At 40.5% G+C, this 15,337-nt stretch overlaps 1 protein-coding gene across 1 annotated transcript in view; it reads right to left on the bottom strand.

The window, feature by feature from the left end:
• Positions 1–1,798: 1,798 nt before the first annotated feature.
• ZYG11A (zyg-11 family member A, cell cycle regulator) overlaps positions 1,799–15,337 on the bottom strand; it is a 57,530-nt gene continuing 43,991 nt past the window's right edge. Inside the window, exons 9-14 of the mRNA XM_065879696.1 lie at positions 13,047–13,208; positions 12,673–12,717; positions 8,706–8,900; positions 6,528–6,589; positions 6,028–6,125; positions 1,799–1,962 (exon numbers count right to left, since the gene is read on the bottom strand). Coding sequence (XP_065735768.1) covers positions 1,799–1,962; positions 6,028–6,125; positions 6,528–6,589; positions 8,706–8,900; positions 12,673–12,717; positions 13,047–13,208 — 726 coding nt within the window. The remainder of the gene's footprint in view (positions 1,963–6,027; positions 6,126–6,527; positions 6,590–8,705; positions 8,901–12,672; positions 12,718–13,046; positions 13,209–15,337) is intronic.

The following is a 15,337-nucleotide window of genomic DNA, read 5'->3' as shown; positions in this document are numbered from 1 at the left end:
TGAATCGGCAGCAACCGCATGAGCAGTGCCTATCTACTCAGGAAAGTAACCTGAACTTCCTCTTTCTCATCTGTTAAATGGGGAGGATAAAAACTCAACTATCACAGAGGATTGCTGTGAATGAGACAAAACTTGGGAGAGGTGCCCAGTGTAGAACTGGACCTCAACAGGCACCATTTCCCACCTACCCTCCTCACATTAGCCTAAGCTAGTATCTGGTAAAAGCATGTTCCAACGCACGGAACTCAGGTCAGCAAAGTAAGACAGCCTTTTGAATCATGCAAAAGAGTGAATGAGGGCTTCCCTGGTGGCGCAGTGGTTGGGAGTCCGCCTGCCGATGCAGGGGACGCGGGTTCGTGCCCCGGTCCGGGAAGATCCCACATGCCGCGGAGCGGCTGGGCCCGTGAGCCATGGCTGCTGAGCCTGCGCGTCCGGAGCCTGTGCTCCGCAACCAGAGGGCCCGCGTACCGCAGGAAAAAAAAAAAAAAAAAAAAAAAAAGAGTGAATGAGAGAAAATACTGTGTAGTTGCAGGACTGTAGAAGGAAGCAGGTTACAAATTCCTCTTATCCAGTCACCAGTGAGCAACAGTTTGAAATATGGTTTAGAATAAGAAGAAGCCTCATCTGATTCCAAACGAAGGTATATAGCATTCCAGTTAAGAGTCTGGCCAGCTAACAGCACAAAAACCTAGTCCTAAAATAAGCTACTAATTCAGAAAGGCATTTATTTCTTTGAAAAACTTAAACAGATGAATGGTAAAACACGTTTTGTTAGTTGTCAATAATAAGGTGAGGAAGGACTTCATACTCTATTCCACAGAGTGGGTTTGCAGAGGACAAAACCAAAGCTTCTGATAGTTTATACTGTGGTTGAGACTGGTTCTCAGAGAAGCTCACTATTTTTCTCATCTCCATATTAGGTAAGAGCACCTCTTTACACCTCTGGCACAGCCCTTCCTTTTCCTCTCAGTTTTGCTCACAGTCGTAACTCAAATTAAAAATTTGAGGGATTGAGGGATTGAGATTTATAATCCCCATATTATCTTTCATCTGAACACTCTATTCTCAGTCCTAACTCGGACCATGCCCCACCAGCACACCCAATCACACACAATGTTACGTGTACTCAGTCTGTGTAACGCTGGAGGAAGGAAGGTCAAAGGTAGACTATCCAAAATCATAAAAATATATTTCTCTTCCCTCCACCCAACAAGTGGAAGGTACTCTGGTATCTATTAAAAATAATTTTTTCCTCCCCTCCAATAGAGGTTCTGCCTTCCAAACTATACATTTATACGTGTATGATTCCTAGAACTTTTTCATGTACTTCTTCTCCAGTGGCTTCATATAACCAGGAATAACAACTTAGGAGATTCTTTCAAACATGAAATTTAACACAAATATCAAAGTTTCCCCGTAAGTCTTTCTTTTTCCTTTCCTCTGACAAACACTCAGAGTTAAGAAATTGGCCGGGGCTAGAGAAAAGTAACTGGCATAGCTGTTCCAACACAAGCTCACAGGTCTTCACACAGAGTCCAGGGCTTGATTTCTCAAAACTTCTGAAAGGGTATTCCCAGAATGATTCCAACTTGATTTGGGATCATGGCTATCATACAAACCCAACCTTCTAATAAGTTACAGAAAATCAAACCAAAAAAAAAGGCCAAGAAGGCAGTCAACTCACAAACTCCAATGACAACTTGTTTCAATTCAATTCAACATTCAATTGGTGACAGGGCAGAAGACCTGACACTGAGCAACAGAGCACCTCTGAAGCCCCTGAGGATAAGAAGGGCATTCAGCAGAGAGGGAGTCTCCGATAATTCATGAAATGCATTCTGAAGTCATCTAGAAGGGAGGCTGCAATGTGCTGTGCTTGGGGGTCTGCCTCACTGTGCTTCTGGATGTCACACAAAAGCTGCAGTCCTTCTTCTTCGACTAACATTTTGCAGTATTTGCTGGCTGAAAGAAAATTAAGCAAAGAAACCTGACGGACAGGTTGGCATCTTAAATATTCCCAAATTACCACATTCACCAGTTTGAAGAAAGAGTACAAAGTTTTAAGCCCTCTGACACAGGAGTTAACAGATAAACTGTGTCAATTTAGAAGAAATATGCCAGTTAATGCTTGGCTTGTGTAATGAGATAATGGATGATTATTTTATTATGTTTACTTCTGGACAACTCTATGCTTCAAATGTCTCTAATCCTAGCTAAAAGGATAAGAACATCTTTTATTACAAAAATGATACAAATTTCAGGTTCAGCCAATAATGCTGAGCTAGACAACCTAAAAACACCAGAGCTGGATACAGTATAACTGAAAAAATTTTTAATTCATAGTTGAGTGCACAAAGTAAAGGAATTGTCCAGGAGTCAGACACAAAGAGCAAAAAGCACCTAAAGCTCGTGTAACCTAACCTGTAACTATCGTCCGGCAGAAAGGGACCGTCGGTTTCAGTAATCTAGGAATTTAGATTTTAACTTAGGAAGTCAGAAGCAAAATCAATGCATAAAGCTGGCCCCTCAAAGGGCAAGACAACGGATAAGACAATGAAACATCTGCATTTAGCCTGGGCTCCTGGGAGTCTTTCCTGAGAATTTATAACCAGTCCCAAGTTGGTATAGGGTTTGAATTTATATTACCCTAAATGTTCTGGGAACCCTTGAGCTGAGAAATTAATATAAGAATTAGTCCAATCCCAGGGAAACCTCTAGAACACTTGACAGAAGCAAATACAAAGCTGTACTGAAGGGACATGTGCACAACTCAGTCTGAAAGGATTCTCTTAATCAGTCCAAGAGTCTATTAGACACAGAAACAATGATCCAAAAACACATCTAAGGCAATTACCAAGAATGCAGTAAAAAGAAACAAAGACATGGAAACATTTGTTTTTAAATGGTTACAAAACATGTAGGACAGATTCAGAGAAGGTATAAGATACTTCTGATAGATGTTATAAGAAAGGAATAGAGAGAATAGGTGGAAGGTAATATTTTAAAAGAAAATGGCTGAAAATTTTCATCAATTTTGTAAGGTATAATCATGACCTGAAACCCAGAGGCCATATAACAAAATATTGACTTGTAAAAACATTGAATAAAATCAAGACAATAAACTGGGAAAAAGTATTTGCAAGACTTCCTTCAAATTAAAAAGAAAAAGACCAAAAAACAGTAAACAAAAAGTGAGCAATGGAAATCAACAGACAATTCAAATATAAGACAGTTCACCTTACTTAAAATAAACGCCATCTGAGACTCTCTTTCACCTTAGGTTGATAAAGATCAAAAAATTCAACTAGGGCTTCCCTGGTGGCGCAGTGGTTGAGAGTCCGCCTGCCGATGCAGGGGACGCGGGTTCGTGCCCCGGTCTGGGAGGATCCCGTGTGCCGCAGAGCGGCTGGGCCCGTGAGCCATGGCTGCTGGGCCTGCGCTCCGCTGCGGGAGAGGCCACAGCAGTGAGAGGCCCGCGTATCGCAAAAAAAAAAAAAAAAAATTCAACTAGGGCTTCCCTGGTGGCGCAGCGGTTGAGAGTCCGCCTGCCGATGCAGGGCACACAGGTTCGTGCCCCGGTCCGGGAAGATCCCACATGCCGCGGAGCGGCTAGGCCTGTGAGCCATGGCCGCTGAGCCTGCGCGTCCGGAGCCTGTGCTCCGCAATGGGAGAGGCCACAACAGTGAGAAGCCCGCATACCACCCCCCCAAAAAAAAATTCAACTAAACCTTTTTGTAAGAATAAAAGGAAACTGGAAGCTCTAATATATTGCTGATGGGAATGCAAACTGGTAATCAATTATCTGGATGACAGTTTAGCAATACCTACCAAAACAAGCATTCATAACACTTTGACTCAGTAATTCTAAAAGTATTCTGCAGATCATGCTTGCAAAGTGATGTCTTTTCTTTTAACAAATGGTATGCACTACGCTTGTACTAATACTGTGCTATGTACAAATGCTCGTACTATGAGCCAAGCAATGTTTAAATGCTTTGCAAATGCTACCTCATTTAATTCTCATAACAGCCCTATGGAATAGGTACTTTAATCCCCATTTTACAGATGAGGAAACTGGAGAACAGAGGGGTTCAGTAACTTGCTCAAGCTCCCACAGTTAGTAAATGGGAGCAAAGTACAAATAGTCTGATTCTGGGGTCTGTCCTCTTAATTAGCACACATGTTCATCTTTCCTAAATATATAGTACGTGTGTGAGTGAGAGTGAGAGAGAGAATGTCATTATTCATCGAACCAGTGTTTGTATTGGAATAGAAAAGACTGGAAACAATGTTAAATAAATTGTTACATCATATAGCAAAGAAATACAGAGCAATCTAATTAATAGTGGTGATGTGGAGTCAGATCACTAGGTTAGAACCCTATCTCTGCCGGTGCAGGCTGTTTTAACTTTGGGCAAGTTACTTTACTTCTCTATGCCTCGTTTTCTCATCTGTAACAGATATACAATAAAATGCTACCCGTTCCATCTGTTGTGAAGATTAAATAAGTTACAAATAAATAGCTTACAACACTGCTTGGCACATAGGAAATATAAACACTCAACTAAATTCTAGTTGTTGTTACAGTTACTACTGTTGTAACTGAATATACTAGAGTCTATTTCAGTGCCATTCAAACTGACTGATCTGCCTCCATCTATTCATATGCCAGTACCATTTAAAGAGAAGTGTTAGAGACTTCTCTGGTGGTCCAGTGGTTAGGACCCCACGCTTCCACTGCAAGGGGTGCCAGGGTTTGATCCCTGGTCTGGGAATTAAGATTCTGCACACCACAGGCACAGCCAAACATAAATAAATAAATAAAGAGAGTATTAGGGCAAGCTCCTAAAAACCATTTTTCTCAGTCAGTTCTTTCCTGTTTATCCTGCCACTTTAACTTTAAAATAATTTTCAGATTCCTCAACTCTTACTCATTCACTTGAATTGTATTATATCCATGAATTGAAAAGAATTGAGTATAGTATGTCTCACAATTATTTCAGGCTTTTAAATTATTTCCTATAGTTTTTTTTGCATATAGGCCTCAATACTTGTTAAAGCCATTTTGAGATAGCTTATGCTTTTGATAGTTAAAACTTTAATTAATTCTAAAAGTTTTATCTTAGGTATTTTAGTATAAAATTATAACCTATATTTCTTTTATAATAAAAGCAAAAATTTTAATAATAATGCTTAACAAAGAATAAAAGCCAAGGGACTTCCCTGGTGGTGCAGTGGATAAGACTCCATGCTCCCAATGCAGGGGGCCTGGGTTCAATCCCTGGTCAGGGAACTAGATCCCACATGCATGCCACAACTAAGGAGCTGGCAAGGCACAACTAAGGAGCCCTGGAGCCACAACTAAAGAGCCCACCTGCCACAACTAAGGATCCCATGTGCTGCAACTAAGGAGCCCACAAGCCACAACTAAGACCTGGTGCAACCAAATAAATAAATAAATATTTTTTAAAAAAGAATAAAGCCAAGAATTCCCAAGGGGAATTTAAAACAGTAAAACATGGAAAAACATTTAATCTGCCTGGGACCAACTCCTGACATCTGGCCCCCCAGCCTCCCTCAAACCATTACAAAGAGGCAAATCTATGTATTACTATAGGAAGAATAGTATTCATGATAAACTACTGAGTGAAAAACAGCAAGCTATAGGATAGTATGCACAGAATGAGCCCATTTTGTCTAAAAACATTATCCTGTTCACATAGAGTATATACTAACTATAGCATGTATACAGAAAAGTATCTGGAAGTATAGTTATAGTTATCAACTTATGGACAGTGCTTGCCTATGGGGAATAGGAGTGGGAGCAAACTTTGACTTTCTATATCACTTGACAACCACCCCCAATTATAATTCTGTAGCATTTTTTATACTAATACAAATGCTTTTCAGTTGCTTTTTTAAAAGTGTTAAAATCAGGACATAGGTGAACAATTTTTCAAAATTCCATCTTGAACTTAATCCTTATACAGAAAAATAGCTGGAAAACTATTCTTTTTAATTACATACGGTTTTTACTGCAGACATGATACATGGCCCATAGTGCCCAGAGCTGAACCTCTGGTCGAGAGACGTTGCCAAGGAGTGGGAAAAATGCCTTGAAGGATCTAAACAAGTACAAAGAAGATGTTTCTTCAGAACTCAAGCTAACATCAGGGATATAATAATAATTTTCAACATTTTCCCCCCAGGGTCAATTCCTCACCAAGACAGATGTACTGCTGAGCATATAATCAGAACTAGCATTTAAGAAATTATACTCTGTGTGAGACATTATACATTCAATATCTGATTCCACCCTCAATCTTGCACACTGCCAGCCTCATTTTACAGATGACGAAAACTGAGTCTCAGAGATTTTCTAAAAGTGATTTTCCCAATATCACAAAGAAACAGGATTTGAACACATGCTATTTTATTCTAATATTTTATCACTGTACCATGGCTTCTACATAGTGAGTAGACTGAGGACAAGCTTTAAGAAAAGCACTATACCATCATGAAATTACCTGTAGGTCACCAATGCTGTCATCTTACAACTTGAACTTGGCCAATTCTGGATGGTTGTATACTGTACAAAGAGACATATCAAGATTCTAGTATTGTTTCATGTCACTTATAATTACATATATATGAAACAACATAAGTTTTCAAAACATGGGATTGATTACTCAAATTTAGGATACCTAACCTGCCAACTATCAATTAGATAAGCATTATATATGTAGAATATAAACAAAGTCATGTGGAAAACAATGCAATAAAAAGGGGCTCCTGTTTAATGATGGAAGATTGAGCATGCACCCACTCCTCCCCTAAATCCCATGAACAGAATGATACAAATGGTTTAAAAGAAGACAAATACACATAGAAGAAAACAGAAGAAAAATGGTAACTAATTTAATAGATCTAGCACTGGGGAAGGTTAAAAAAACAAACCATTTTGAACAGAACACCCAAGAGACTTAAATATTTGGCAAAAGTATTACTTCAGGAAGTGAGATTAGAGGTGGGGTTGAAAAAGGACGATTGGTTGAAAGTACCAAAGAATCAAGACTTCAAGATCTCCTCTACCACCCCTTACAAAAATTTCTGGACTGGGCAATCCCATGAACAGCTGAGGTTGGGAGTACCATGCTAAAAACAGGGGGCTAAAGTGAAAATACTAAATGCTGAGCCTCCTTTACCCCCCAACTCTCTTCTTCTAGTGGGTGTTTAGCCTGTTGGAAGCCGACCTTATAATCTTCAATCAGAAGAATAGAAATTAAGGAAGGGAGGGACGGGACTTCCCTGGTAGTGCAGTGGTTAAGAATCCACCTGCCAATGCAGGGGACACGGGTTTAAGCCCTGGTCCAGGAAGATCCCACATGCCACAGAGCAACTAAGCCCGTGCACCACAACTACTGAGCCCGTGTGCTGCAACTACTGAAGCCCACATGCCTAGAGCCTGTGCTCCACAACAAGAGAAGCCCCTGAAATGAGAAATCCGTGCACCACAACAAAGAGTAGCCCTGGCTCGCTGCAATTTGAGAAAGCCCATGTGCAGCAACAAAGACCCAATGCAGCCAAAAAAAAAAAAGGAAGGGAGGGAAGCAGGGAGAAAAAAGAGGAAAGAAAAAGGAGGGATGGAGGGGCGAGAGGGAGAGAAAGAAATTTCCCAGAATTGAAGGAAATGAGCTTCCAGAGCAGTAAGTAGCAAACGGAACAGATGAAAATGAACCCACATCAAGGCACATCACTGTGATTTCCAAACACTGAAGACAAAGGTCTTAAAGCTTCCAAAGAAAAATGGCACAGGACTTCTCAACAGTGATACAGAGAAATAAAAGACAGTGGAGCAATGACTTAGAAATTGTGAAAATATTTCAAAACTTAACTTTTATACCTAGCCAGTTGATCAACTAAATGTGAATGTAAAATAAAGGCCTTTTCAAACATAAAAGGTTTCAAATTTTCTTTTTCATACATCTCTTAGGAAGCTACTGGAGGATATGACGCAAGAGAATGAGGGAGTACACCAAAAAATAGGAAGGTACGCAGTCCTGGATACAGGGAATCCAACACAAGAGAGCAAAGAGAATCTCCAGAATGATAGTAAATGAATATCCTGGGATGACAGTGGTCTAACAGATATACAAAAAAGCAAATCAGATGGAAAAAAAAAAACAGAAGGCTTGAGAAAGTAGTCTCCGAGAAGCGGAAGTAGACAGGATGTGCTTGAATGTACTGAAAGGAGATGTATACTTGGAGTATAAGAAAGGGTGTGCATTGGGAAACAGAGAAAAAGAATCTTCATTTTCCAAAGTGGGAAAATAAATTGATAATGTCTTAAACTACAAAGTCAAGAAATAACAACATATGTTAGCGATATGGAGGTAAACACCAAAAGAAATAGCTTTAAAAAGAGCTGAGAGTGGGAAAGAGAATTAGAATAAGCCATATAAACGGTTTGCATGCATAACTTTTATAGAAGGAAAGTTACCAGAAGGAATGCAACAAAATGTTAATAGAGATTAGCTTTGGGTGGTTAAGGTGTGGGTGATTTATAATGTTTTCTTTATATTTTTCTCTATCTTTCCCATTTTCTACAATGAACACATATTTCAAAAATTCTTATGATCTAGAAAAATAAGTTTTCTGCAAAAAGAGATGACTCTGGATTTTGTAAAGAGCAATGGTTCTCATACCAGATCCTGGAGAAGTGCTCTCCTCTGGAGGTCATGGGATATCCAGGGCTGTTTGTCAGATGTCAGGTGGGCTATGATGCCTGCAGCTAAATAGCTGACTTCCAGTTCCTTACTATGCAGCAAGCTGCTGACATGCTTTACCACATCGTCAGTCATCAACTTGGAAGAGAGTTCTCTGACTTCAGCTATGTTGTTCTATGGGTCAGATGGAGCAGAGAATATCAAGGACAGGAAAGGAGGGGAGAATCAGGAACTGGTTCCTCTCCCTCTCCTACTGCTCAGCTCATATACATACAAGAACACTTAGTCCCATCCTCCTCCCTCTGACTTAGCCTAACACCTACAATCCCACTCCCTTGACGATGAGGATGATCAGTAATAACCAATCATTGAGTAAGCACTTACTAAGTGCCAGGCACTGAGCTAGAGAGACTGAAATGTCTTTTTATCTGCCTTATCGCACTTAATCTTTAATAGTCCTACAAAGAAATTCAACACTCAGCAAGACTGACTTGTCAGGTTCACACTGCTAGTAACTGGTTGGAAAGAATACAAATCCAGGTCTGACTAAAAAACTTAACATTCCTGGGGGCCCACTATATGTTACATTAGCTTTAAGTTTAACAGTAACAATGAAAGGCAGGAAGTATTTTCTTATTTTATGTACTGTATTAGTTTTCTATGTGTGTAACAAATTAACACAAACTTGGTGGCTTAAAACAACATACATTTTTCCTCTTCCAGCTTCTGTGGGCCTCGCTGAGCTGGGTCTCACAAGCCTGCAATCAAAGGGCTGGCTAGCCTGCATTCCCATCTGGAGGCTCCAATGGGTGAGGTGTGGGTGGGGAGAATACTTGCAAGTTCACTCAGACCGTTGGCAGAATTCATTCCCCTGTGGCTGCAGGAAGGAGGGTTTCTTGCTGGAGGTCACCCTCAGCTCCCAGAAGCTGCCCATAGGTTTTTTTTTGCTATGTGGGCTTTTCCCTTCTCCAAGCACTCACTTCTCTAGAGTGTCTGCTAGGAAGAAGGATTTTATACATATTGTAATATAATCACAGGAATGATATCCTATTATCTTTGCCATATTCTGTTAGTTAGAAACAAGTCACAGGTCCTGCCCAGACTCTAGGGAGATGGAGATTACACAAAGACATGAACACCAAAAAAACTAGAATCACTGGGGGTTGGTCACTTAGGGTCTGTCCACTACACAGATGAAAAAACAAAGGTTTAGAGGATAAACACACAGTCAAAGCAACCACAGCAGTTACTGCTCCTTCTAAAGCAGCTTTCAGAAAAGTATAGACTTAGTATGTTGAGAAAGGCATAAGGCACTCTGCAGAAAATTGTACTGTTTTGAGACCCACCCTGCCCCCTTTTCTCAAGACTAGCTATAACCCTCTTGTTAACAGCATGATTTCAGCAGAAATTGCACTGTTTTTAGACCCCCTGCCCTTCTTCCCTGGGCCAGCTACACAATTAGTCAACAGCATGACCAGCACTGAGTCTATCAGATGGCAGCCCCAAACAAGAAGAGACAAGATGATAGATAGGATCCTTAGCAAAACTGAGAGGGACACCTCAGTTGAGTCCCAAGTTCCTCTTTAATCTTGGCAGAAGCTTTTATATTAGCCTTTTCTTCCCAAGAGTCTATGGAATAAAATACTGAATGGGAGCTACAGGAGAATGTGGGTCTTCCTCATACAGAAAAAGGAAGGAAAAGGAACAACCTCCCTAACCCTCAGTATTCTGAGAGGCTCTCAAAAGGATAAAAAGAAGGATACTTAGCATTGTATAGATGTATGAGGCTTCAATCCACCCTTCTGGACTGATTTCCCACTGTTTTTCTTCTTCCCACCTTCTCCCAAAATTCCAGATACTCTATATTACAGTGTCCCTCAAATGATTACATTTTCTCATCCTTTTTTAGCCCAAAATGACCTTTGTTCCTTTCTTCTACTTTTCTGTACCTTCCAGGTTTCCAATACTAATCATGTATTCCTCTCTATGAAGCCTTTCACATCTGCTCTGTCCCAAGTCCTGTATGTGTTAGGGATACAAAGGGAAACACACAGTCCCTGCTTTCAGTGAGTTCTTGATCTAGAATCAAAGGCTCCCACTGGACTCTGTGCCTCTTTTCCAGCACTTACCACAGTCAATCATGAATTAGAGAGGTATTTGCATACATGTCTGACACCACCTCCCAACATTATTAGTACTACCAGCTTGCTATGTTTCATGTATCTGTGTCTTCCGAAGCACCAGCACAGCAAACTGCAGGGGCATACAGTAGTATGTCTTCGTTACTTTTTGTAAATCTTCACCTTTATCTTTAGGAAACAAAGAAATCTCTCAATAACAAATATCCTGATTGGGAGGTAGTATAAAAGTATAAACCAAGATATTTCTAAAAAATTAATTCAATTGTTAAAGAGGAAGTAAAGTGGCTAATATCAGAGGGTCTGGAGCCAGACTGCCTGAGTTTGAGTTCTGATTCTGCCTCTTACTATCTAGGTAACATAGGGTAAATGGCACTTCTGTGCCTCAGACTGAATATCTATAAAATGCAGACAACGATGTATGGGAGAGTGCAGAACATAACGCAATTTCCCTATCCCTGTGTATATGCCCTTTAATAATGTGACTGCTGCTCTTCCCATCAAGGGGTGGCCACCTCCTTTAATCTGGCCTTATCCCTAGGCATAAGAAATACCTGGTCTTTGTCCCTAGTTCCTGACTCAGAGCTCTCAAATCCCTTGGAATTTCTGGAGTGATTGGAGCATCTTTGTTCTAATGAGGTGACTCTTGGCAGGCACCTAGATAGCTTCTGGATGGGGGCTGGATGCCAGAAAGACCAAACCTTGATTAGAAACCTGGAACTTTCAACCCCATGCCCCCAACCTCAGCAGGAGAGGAGAGAGGCTAAAGATTGAATTAATAATCAATCATGCCTGTGTGATGAGACCCCCACCCCCCCATATATACCCCTAAATAATGGAGTTTGGAGAATTTCTGGGTTGGTGAACACATCAAGATGCTGGGAAGGTGGTGTATCCAGAGAGGGCATGGAAGCTCTGCACACATCCCTCCTTCCTTGCCCTACATATCTCTTCTATTTGACTGTTTCTGAGTTGTATCCTGTAATAAATTGAAAATAGCAAATAAAGTGCCTTCCCCAGTTCTGTGAGCCATTCTAGCAAATTATCAACCTGAGGAGGGGGTCGTGGAAACCCCCAATTTAAAGTCAGTCAGTCAGAAGTAGGGGTGGCCTGTGCTTAACAGTTGGCAACTAAAGTGGAGGCAGACTTGTGGGACTGAGCTTTTTAACTTGTGGGACCTGATGCTAACTCTGGATAGCTAGTGGCAGAAGTGAACTGAATCGAACTGTAGGACACCCAGTTGGTGTCAAACAAGTGGCAAAGTGGTTGTTGGAAAACACTCCGGGTCTCGTAACCTACTTTGACCTGTGAGACATTAGAAAATCTGATATAAGCAGAGGTTTAAGAAGCACTTGTACAGTGCTCTTGCCTTCTATTGCTGCCCAGAAACTGCCAAGTGAAGAAGCTCATGGAGACACAAGGCCCAGCTAACAACCTGCACCAACGGTCAGAGCTGAGAGTCAGGCCATCCTAGAGCATCTAGGCCTAGCTGAGCCACCAGATGACTGCAGCAACGTGAATAACTCCACAGAGACCAGCAGAAGAACCGTACAGCTGAGCTGAGTTCAAACTCTAGACCCACAGATTCAGAAGTGAATAAAATGGATGCTGTTTTAAGCTGTAGTGTGTTTACAGCAATAGATGACTCATATATAATGGTATTTACTTTACAGGGATAGTGTGAAGATTAAATGAGTTAATGCACGTAAACTGCTTACAAAAGTGCCTAGCACATAGTAGGTACTACATGAGCGTGAGCTTTCTATTTTTTTAAGTAATTAGAATTAACTCAAAACAATTCACCTTACCAAAAGACCAAGTACTTTGCTTTGTATTGTTGACTCTGAAAAAGTCTGTGAAAAGAATATACAGGTTACTTTATCATGAAGAAAAGAACTTTACAGGGACTTCCCTGGTGGTCCAGTGGGTGAGACTCCACACTCCCAGTGCAGGGGGCCCAGGTTCAATCCCTGGTCGGGGAACTAGATCCCGCATGCATGCCGCAACTAAGAGTCTGCATGCCACAACTAAGAAGCCCTCATGCCGTAACTAAGAGTCTGCATGCTGCAACTAAGAAGTCCGCATGCCACAACTAAGACCAGGAGCAGCCAAAATAAATAAATAAAATAAATAAATATTTTTAAAAAGGACTTTACACATAAACTCAATCCTGTCTTCCCACCTCCAAGACTTGGATGAAGATCGCCAATCCTTGATTTTCAATAACGTGCTTGCAGGCAGCTGGAGATTCATCTGTAAGATTCCAAAGTGCTTTCAAAGTAAACAAGAAGGTGACATCATCTAAATTCTCAGTAGTCTTTTGTTTTACTATTGCTAGAAGTTCCTAAAAAACAAAGAGACAGGGAGTAAGATGCCCTAGTGACTGACTCAATTCCAGTATAAGGAAAGCAATGGTTAAGAAAAGCTTTAGAATCAAACCTCGGTTCTAAACCCAAGTTCTACCACTTAATAGCCTTGTGACCCACTTTCTCTCTATAAAATGACTTACACCTATTTTTTAGGGGTTTTGTGAGGAAAAAATATTAAAGTTTATCAAGCACTTAATCTAGTTCTTGGTGCTTGTTAATAAACCTCATAATCAAGTACATATCAGCTATTCCATTATTCACATCTTGACAATGTTTAGTCAACACCTTTTGGAAGTCAGGCACATATTCAGATTAAGAGTGACAGATTAAAAAAAACAGTTTATCTCAACTAAATAAAATAATTTTTAGTTTCGGTAAATGCTCTGAAGTAAACACATAAAAGCCTAAGAATTTTCTTTAGAAAAGGTGGGAGAGGGAAGACTCCATACAAAGGTAGTATGTAAAAGAGACCAAAAGGAAAAAAGGACAAGGCAGCTAAGCAAGGAATGAGGACATAAAAGGGGAGGGGGGCAGATATTCCAGGCCAAAAAAAAAGTTTGCTGTTCTACACCACTGAGCAGGTCAGTATGGCTACAGGATAACACTAGTTTATAGTATAATATGTCCTAATAGCTTGAAGAAACCACTGACTTATTTAACAGAGATTCCAATATACCATTTCAAATCAGAATTTTTCTAGACAAAAGTTAAGCCAGTATTCACGGTTTCTTTCAAACATACTAGACTGTCATGTGAAAGGAAAAAGACAGCCATTTCCACCTAACCAGCTAATGAAAAGATACATAAAGTATAACAACGCTAAACAAACCAGACTGTCTGTTTTCAGGAGGAATGAGACCATCTCAAATATTTTACCCAATCAGGAGAGAACACATCAAGAAAATTCACGAAAATAAAGCTGTTAGAGCCAAAAGAAGAATATAAGTGCACACCACGCTGGTAGCAATCACCTAGACAGCCAATAGGGTGAGTGCAGCAAGGGAGGGAGCAGAAAGTGAGGCTGACCGGGAAAGCAATGACAGCTGTGGTCAGGCCCATGGTTAGCTGCTTTACATATTTTATCTTAATAATACTCAAAATAACTGCAAAATATTACTCCCATGTCCAATGCCAGTCTTTCAGGTAAAGAATCTGAGGCGCAGAGGAGATAAGTAAATTACCTAAGGGCTATGGCTAGTTAGTGGCTGAACCTAGTTTGTTTCAATCTGAAGCCTGAACTTTTTTTAATTTTTGAATTTTATTTTATTTATTTTTTTATAAAGCAGGTTCTTATTGTCACCCATTTTACACACATCAGTGTATACATGTCAATCCCAATCGCCCAATTCATCACACCCCCACACACCCACCCCCGCCGCTTTCCCCGCTTGGTGTCCATACGTTTGTTCTCTACATCTGTGTCTCAATTTCTGACCTGCAAACCGGTTCATCTGTGCCATTTTTCTAGGTTCCACATATATGCGTTAATATACGATATTTGTTTTTCTCTTTCTGACTTACTTCACTCTGTATGACAGTCTCTAGATCCATCCACGTTAAAGCCTGAACTTTTGGTACCACTACCTAAAATGGTTTCTCCAAGAACTACAGGGCTACACTTCCCTCCATGTTATTTTAAGCACTTGCTCTCCATATCAATATCTATCTCTCTCTACCTCTATCTAATACTGTTAGCATTCCCAGTAACTTCAGTGTTCTTCCACCACATCATCTTGGCAAAACTCCTACCTTAGTTAAACCCTACTTCACGCTCCACCTCCAAAATCTGAGTATTGAAAAAGACTGTTCTCGAGTCTCACTCTTAATATCTGCCTCAAAATTTCAAAAGGGCATTCAACTGTACTGGCAATCCTACTATATTTCTCAATGAATTCACTCCAAAGACTACTATTTCATAATTCTCACTCCCCAAACTTTAACTGCCATCTTCTTGTTCCTCTCATTTGATCAATTCATCTAAGTTTTCACTGGGAACCATAGCTATTCTTCCCAACAAAATCTAACAACCTGCTTGCCCTTGCATCAGTGTACTCTGCCTTCCTTTCTGCTCCAATCTAAAGCCAGCATCTGGGGACTTTCCTGG

This window comes from Phocoena phocoena, chromosome 1 (genome assembly GCF_963924675.1).
Source record: "Phocoena phocoena chromosome 1, mPhoPho1.1, whole genome shotgun sequence".
In the NCBI taxonomy this organism is placed as follows: Eukaryota; Metazoa; Chordata; class Mammalia; order Artiodactyla; family Phocoenidae; genus Phocoena; species Phocoena phocoena.
The sequence above is the reverse complement of the archived record's forward strand: the minus strand, read 5'-3'. Positions and strand labels throughout refer to the sequence as shown.